Source organism: Berghia stephanieae, chromosome 6 (genome assembly GCF_034508935.2).
Source record: "Berghia stephanieae isolate SIO BIC M18660-M18661 chromosome 6, UCSD_Bste_1.3, whole genome shotgun sequence".
Taxonomy (NCBI): domain Eukaryota; kingdom Metazoa; phylum Mollusca; class Gastropoda; order Nudibranchia; family Aeolidiidae; genus Berghia; species Berghia stephanieae.
The window spans coordinates 8,286,464-8,294,471 of NC_088365.1; the positions used below are offsets into that span (position 1 = coordinate 8,286,464).

Sequence of the window (8,008 nt, forward strand, 5' to 3'; positions counted from 1 at the left end):
TCGATTTCTTTAATTGTATATTTAACCCCCACAAGCCTCCCACACCCAAAGCCTCATAATGAACCAACACCTCCAACAGATTACTATAGGAAATGAGATTTGCGGAAGAGTAGCGTCCCTTGATTGGACGTGACCCATAGTCTGTGAGGTCACCGGCTGAAAAGTTATTAGAGAGAGAACGTCATGTTGGTTGTGCGCATGCGTCTCTCGTCCTCGCAGATCAGCGAGGACGAAAGACGCAAATAACCTTTCCGCCTGTGACGTCACAGACTATGGGGGAACGTCCAATCAAGGGACGCTACTCTTTCGCTAATCTCATTCCCTATAATGTTTGCACACAAGGGTTGGTCAGTCATGGCACTCCCATCACAAACTGAAATCGAACCATTTCTCTATTAAGACTTATATTATTATACTGCCGTTTTCTGACTTAACACCGATTCTCTTTGTTTTGGCCAGAAAACGTAATATACCTGACATATATTGAAATATAGAATAATTAGCCCTAACTTGCCAAAACGTCTCAAACCTCAAACTTGAAAAAAAAAAAGTTAGTCTCAATTGTGGGAGAGTCATCAGAATGGATTTTTGGAAGTAAATAATAATAATGATAATAATAATGATAACAATAATAATAATAATGATAATAATAATAATAATAATAATAATAATAATAATGATAATAATAATGATAACAATAATAATAATAATGATAATAATAATAATAATAATAATAATGATAATAATAATGATAACAATAATAATAATGATAATAATAATTGATAACAATAATAATAATAATGATAATAATAATGATAACAATAATAATAATAATGATAATAATAATAATAATAATGATAATAATAATGATAACAATAATAATAATAATGATAATAATAATAATAATAATAATAATAATAATAATAATAATAATAATAATAATAATAATAATAATAATAATAATAATAATAATAATAATAATAATAATAATCAGACCAAATGGACAAAAGAAAGTGTTTTGGCAGTGAGCTGTAGTACAAGTTATCCCCCTTTGCCAAATCTACTGAGCATATTTGACGTAATTAAACGCATGTCTGCCCATCTTGCCGACAGGAGAATGAAGGTGAAATAATATTTCCATAATTTAGACTCTACTGCTATCTCTCTGAGAGAGGGTCTGCGGTTTAAGCACTGACCACTGGAATTCACCCAATTCTAGTAAATAAAGGAAGAGAGTAAAGGCGATAGGTTCATACAACACTTTACAAGCAATGCCACCTATAATCCCTTGACTGACTTACAGTTGTGGTATATTTTATTACAACATCCGTTTGAGAGATTGTTGCCTATCCTTGCAGATTCTGGTTGTATTGTTGAGCTGTTATGGATAGGTTACTGTTAGATGTTAGTGTAGATTGTTTTTTAACTAGATCTTCTTTTTTTAAAGTAATTTTCTTGCTTATGACCATGACGTAAACGAATTTGGTTTGTTAAGAAAGTTGACGCAAATCGATCACATAAAGCTATAAAATTAGATACATTTCTCTCTCTTTTTTATTTTGGCTAGATTTTGATTGATTTTAGATTGTTTCTTTATCAATATATGGATAGTTGGAGTATTATCAAATCTACATCATTAATCTCCTTAAGATAGATAATGCAAATCCACCACAGAAAGCTATAAAATTAGATACATTTTTCTCTTCTTCTTTTTTTGGGCATATTTTGATTGATTTTAGATTGTTTCTTTATCAATCTATGGATGGAGTATTATAAAATCTACATCATTAATCTTCTAATCCAATTTTGATTGGATGAAGAGATGTGTAAATGGTACATATTATTATTATTATTGTCTTTTTACTTTATAAAATATTGTTTTTAAAAAGGTGATTGGCTGGTAATTTTACAACCATTTTCCATTTTTATTTCAGATTGTCACTTCACCAGCCATGATCATTGCGTTCCATCTGTCACCCTTGACTGCATTACCGTGTCTGAGGATGGAGAAGCAGGTGGCAGTTCGAGTGGAGTACAGCAGGCCCCCGGCCCAGCAGACTCCAAAGCCTCCGTAGACACTTCTGTGTCCCTGGGCCACGCCCGGCCAGGGTGTGCCAGAAGTGTGATGGCCACTATTTCAGACAGCACTGCCACGACCACCGCAACTGCAAACACCGTCGCTGCAAATGCTGCACATCAACGACAACAACAACAGGTTCATCAATATCAGCAACACTCGGCACCAAAATTACAAGTGATGTCGAGAACACAGAGCCTTCCCGAGTATCACCACCACCATCACCATCACCAAGACCAGTCTGTACACCATCACCCCCTACAACAGCACCACCAACACCAAACAGTCTCAGCAGCAGCAGCAGCAGTGGTTCCCCAGGGAGGATGTTCCAAGGGAGGTAACTACAACTACCCACGGCATTCATCGTCTCCGTGTCTACAAGGGTTACCTCCTCCCCCCTCGGCCATTGACGAGTTAACACAGGGTAATGACGATGCCAGATTTATCACCTCCTCTCACCAACAATATTATCACACTCCCCCTCCTCCCCCTTCGACTGCCACCATCGCCTCATCCCCCTCCCACCCCACCCAACAACAGACACCCTCTATACCTCCCACGATACAAGAGAGTCCACCTTGTTCACCACCTGCCCATCCTCCGCCTGCTCAAACGTCGCTACCCCATGTCTCAGACGATGTCACTCCAGCTTCATCTCTCTCCGTCAAATTGGAAGGTGAAGCAGAGGTAAGAGATCAGGATTGAATCAGTTTGCAACCCAATAACATTTTAGATAGTTATAGTTATATGATAGAAGTGGATAAATAGTTATAGTTTTACGATAGAAGTGGATAAATAGTTATAGTTATATGATAGAAGTGGATATATAGTTATAGTTATACGATAGAAGTGGATAGATAGTTATAGTTATACGATAGAAGTGGATAAATAGTTATAGTTATACGATAGAAGTGGATTTATAGTTATAGTTATACGATAGAAGTGGATAAATAGTTATAGTTATACGATAGAAGTGGATTTATAGTTAATAGTTATACGATAGAAGTGGATAGATAGTTATAGTTATTTTTTAAATATATAATTCCTACAGATCAATCAGATTGTATGCTGATTAATCAAAACGATTTCAGAGCTTCATTTAACATTTTTAAATATCTTTTTTTTTTCAATTAGCCCTAAACTTGTTATTATAAGTTTACAATCAACAGAGCCATAAAGTCGTTACAGTCAATTCCCTTTTATCTTACATTTATTTAAACGTGTTGCTTTCAGGAAAAAGATGAGACAGATAGTGGTTACCGTTCAGGCACCATCCCCGACGACAAACTCCCCCAAGTGCCAAGCCAAGCTACCCTGGATAGACAGGAGCTCAAGCGTAAAATTACCAAATACAACCATTTTGTACCAGCAGCTAGTTTTGAAATGGTTTGTGGGGTTTTTTCGTCATCATTTATGTCATGTCAAATTGATTTCTTTTTTTTTTAAACTTCAAAATTATAATTTTTCAAGTTGCTTCATATTTGAGGGGGAGGAGACTCTTTGCTTTATAGAAATTTTTTATGCAAAAAGCCTTCCATGCTTTACTTTAAATCATTATTATTATGCAGTATTTACTTCATAGAACATGGTTCCAAGTAGCCTAAAAATCGGTATGTTGAATTTGTTATGTATACATCTAATAAGGTGTTTGTGAATTTTTGACGTGCAACTTTGATTTAAATTAAATACTATTTTTTAAATATACACACACAAGTTCGGACTAGAGGCCAGAGGTATGGTCTATCTCAATTTATCAAATTAATATATAAAGTGTCGCTATTGGTTCTTCGTTGTATATTTTTTACATTTTTGTGCATTTGACATTATTGCCATAGATTCTCAACTTTGTGTTTATACATTTTTATGCATGCCACGTCTGTAAACGAATTTCCATTTTTTTTTTGGATGAATAAAGTATATATTATTATTATTATTAAGACTTTCCTTCATCCAAAGATCACATCGTACCAATACAAAGCTGTAACTTATTCCAGTGTAGTAGGAGGATCTTTGCAATAGACTAGCAATCCATTCAGAGAGTACCACAAAAATTACTAATGTTAATTTCAAACTTTACAAGCTGGAATAAAAGCCAACTTTGCAGCTCTAAAGGACCAGTTCCTGTATTTTATGAGAAACAGTTTGACCAGAGAGCTGATTAACAAGCAATGAAATTAAAATAATCATTTACATTGTGGAATATTTAGAGAAGACCTTTATAATGGTAATGAGAATAAGATAATTATGTAATGTATCTTGACAATAATTTGGGAGAGTGGTTTTCCAAAACTTCCTAATTCTGTTTTGAGATATTGAGGATTATTTCCCCTACATTTCTCATTCAGTCTATAATTTTAATCATATTTAAACTTCAAATTTACACAAATCTAAGGAAATTCTTGTTCCATTTGATGTTTAAAATAAAGTTTATGTTTCAATTTATATCATGGATGGAAAATCTCAAAAAGTAGAAAAATGGACGTATAACGATTTTTGGTTAACCGGCCTTCAATAATGGTCACCCATTGTGGACAAATCTCTCTTTATTTCTCCTCCACAGACTGGCAAAAATTCATTCCAAGGGTTCATCAAAGTCACCATGAACCTGATTCGACCAATCACCATGGAACTTGGGGCTCGTCCTCCATCCATTTATGAGCTGTTGACTCGTGAGCATATCATTGAGGAGAATACACAGCAGGTGGCTTTCTACATGCCCAGGGATACTCACAAGTCTTTGCATATCGACAAGTAAGTTAAGCTATATTTTCCACTTCTTTATTGTTAAATATTTTCTATTATCTGTGACAGTTGCTTGGGAACGTCTATTTTGTTTACTTTCAAGTGAAAAAATCGGAAAAAATGTTGTATGATTGTCCCTTCATAGAACGGCTGATGTTTTGAAAGATAACACTGCCGTATATTTTCTCTCTGCTTCACCTGGTACTGTAAATGTAAATGGCTTGATGTTTTAAATTTTATATGTCTGTTATCTGTGATTACTACAGCAAACCATAATTGTAGAAAGAATTGATTTGGTACTATTTTAAAACTTTATTTTTTCAGTGATACAACTACGAGAGAAGTCATTTCCTCATTGCTCAAAAAATTCCACATCCTGGACCATCCTCGCAAGTTTGCTATGTATGAGCAAGAGTTTAATGACAAAAATAAGCTGGGTATGTGAAGTGTAATTTTACTTTATTCACCAATGATTCGTAGGGTGTTTCTTCTCTGATGTTTTAAAATACTTGTTTATTTATTGGAATTAAGAACTCTTATCAAATGCTTAGATTAATAAAAGAAAAGTTACACTAAGATTTTATGAAATTTTATTTTTTTATTTTAAGATTAACTCTACATAGTAGTTTGATTGAAGTTGAAGCAAAAACTAGTAATTGTTTATGGTTAACATAAACTACAGTTCAAGACTTATGTAGTTTTATATAATATATCTTTGTTGTTATGTCGATCTGACATCTCATACATTATCCTTAATGCATTATAAAATGCATTAATATATTTATGTACAGTGTGTATATCTGGATGTGAGTGTGTGTGTGTGTGTAATTGGATGGGTGTGAGCTTTAGTTCGTATGCCCGAATCTGCTATATGTAATGTTTTTTACTGATGGTCAATGTGAAGCGCTTCGAAGCTTCGGCATTAGCGCTATATAAATGTACATTTATTATTATTATTTTTATTATTATTGTTATTATTATTATTATTATTATTATTATTATTATTATTATTATTATTATTATTATTATTATTATTATTATTATTATTATGATCAAGATAAACAGGGAATCTTATATTTTTGTAAGCATTATTAGGTTATCATTATATCTTTTCCACAGTTCGATTACGAAGACTTGCTGACAAAACCCATCCGCTAGAGGCAGCCTTGGCTTGGGACCCTGAGCGTATCAAAAATTATAGAATGGTGCTACAGGAAAATGAGACTGGAGAAATAGTGGTAGGTGGTGGTGGTGGTGGTTCTTTATATGTCTGTTATTAGTGATTATTACAGCAAACCATAATTGTAGAAAGAATTGATTTGGTACTATTTTAAAACTTTCTTTTTTCAGTGATACAACTACGAGAGAAGTCATTTCCTAGGTGGTGGTGGTTCTTTAATTTATTCATTATCAATCTCAAACCCCTTTTATTAAGTAATTGGAGAAATGGGTTGTATTTTAGTTTGTATGTGTTTTTCACCTCGTTTCTTTCTGAAATGGGATCAGAAAAAAGACTAAATGAGCTTCATTTAATTCATGTCCGCCGCTGGGGCTCAGCAAGGGTTTTGTCTTTTTATTTTTTTTATGATCGGAAGTTATTTCTACTTTGTTGGCGTTACATGAAAGTCAGATTATTGTGCTTGAAGCCCTCTTGTGGGATTAAGTGATCTATATCATTATTTTCTTTAAACGACTCCTTTTTTTTTTCTTAATTCCTGTCTGATACAGACCTACATAATTGAAATAGGAAAGATTTGTAGTTTACAGGGGTAGTAGGGGTAAATATAGTAGACATTTTCCCTACCCTTAAAAATCCCCATGTCCTTAAAACATGTAAAAAAAAAGTCCTTTTAACTCCTTTACACACTAGCTCTTGCACCAGACCATGGTCTCCAAGAAATTTTATTGAATTAAACATCTTTATATAGTTCTCTGGTTGGAGCCAAAAATTTGTAGTTCTACAAAATTTTTTCGTAGTAGAAGGCAGGTGTGATGATGATTCACTAATCTTAGATTCATTATACCAAGTCATGGATAAGATCCAACTTTAATGTTGAGCTTGAATCGCCTTCAAGTTCAAGGCAATGATTCTAATCACTTGCAATTAAACATTTTATTTTTAAAATTCTTTTAGATACAAGAGTTGATCTTTACTGAATGTTCTTTGTTTTGCTTTGTGTTCATTCCTTTTTTTCTCCTTTAACTCGCTCAACCCTAACACTGATTATATCCATTATTTACCCGGGTTACTTTTTTTACCCCATACTTATTTATTATTACATTTTTATGAGGCAAATTATAGGCGTATTATCAAAGCTAATGTTTTTAATTTTTACATGGTAATGGTAGTTGAATAAAACTATATATGCACATGCTCATTTTTAATACAATTTTTTCCAATTTTGAAAAAATGCAAAAATCGTTAGGATTGAGTGAGTTAACTCGTAATTTCATTAATGCAATTTACATTTCTAATATTCTAATGTGCGTTTGTCAATTCCATTTATGTTTTTTTTTCTCTCTCTTTCTTGCAGTGGGATGCCTTCAGTTTGCCGGAATTAGGCAACTTCTTGAAAGTATTGGACAGAGAAGAGAGGGAGACTATACTAGAATTGAAGCACAAGTACACTTACATGCGTCAGATCATGGAGAAAAGACTGGCTGAATTCAAAAACGGGAAAATTTTAGCCAAAAGCAAATCAACAGATTGTTAATTGTTTTATAGTTTTAGTTAGATATTTAATTATATTTTGTAAACAGGGAACCTACAAGCTGCTTGGGGTTCCTCCACATGTAAAGGGAAATGTTTATGAAAGAAACAAAATTAACCTGCTAATGTGGTGGGTTTCTAGATTTTTAAAAAAAAAGAAGAGAAAATGCGTATTACCTCAAATTAAAAAAAAAACAAACCTTTTCTTTCTTTTTGCCTCTTATGTTCCAGATTGTAAAGACTTCAGTTTTTAAATAGTTACATCGAAGGGAATATGCCTTGTTATGTGTGAGGAAAACTCAAGAAGAAAGTATGGTTCACTGATTAGGTCTATTTTTAGTGATTAATAACAAGAACATTTTATATAAGATCAGGCACAAATATATTTTCTTCTTATATATTTATATTCAGACTGCGTTTGTCCATAAATGAATGGAATGGTAGATAAATTTGACAAGTTATGAGAAATTATTAGATGG

The 8,008-nt window shown here is 33.1% G+C and overlaps 1 protein-coding gene across 5 annotated transcripts in view; it reads left to right on the forward strand.

Annotated features, from left to right (window-relative positions):
- Positions 1-7,728, forward strand: part of LOC144974421 (uncharacterized) — a 75,971-nt gene extending 68,243 nt beyond the window's left edge. For all 5 annotated transcript variants that reach the window (XM_078917279.1, XM_078917278.1, XM_078917280.1 and 2 more), the window contains 6 exons: positions 1,935-2,764; positions 3,311-3,463; positions 4,638-4,828; positions 5,144-5,256; positions 5,939-6,057; positions 7,354-7,728. In XM_078917279.1, coding sequence (XP_078773405.1) covers positions 1,935-2,764; positions 3,311-3,463; positions 4,638-4,828; positions 5,144-5,256; positions 5,939-6,057; positions 7,354-7,533 — 1,586 coding nt within the window. In that variant the 3' untranslated portion in view covers positions 7,534-7,728. The remainder of the gene's footprint in view (positions 1-1,934; positions 2,765-3,310; positions 3,464-4,637; positions 4,829-5,143; positions 5,257-5,938; positions 6,058-7,353) is intronic.
- The last annotated feature ends 280 nt before the right edge of the window (positions 7,729-8,008 follow it).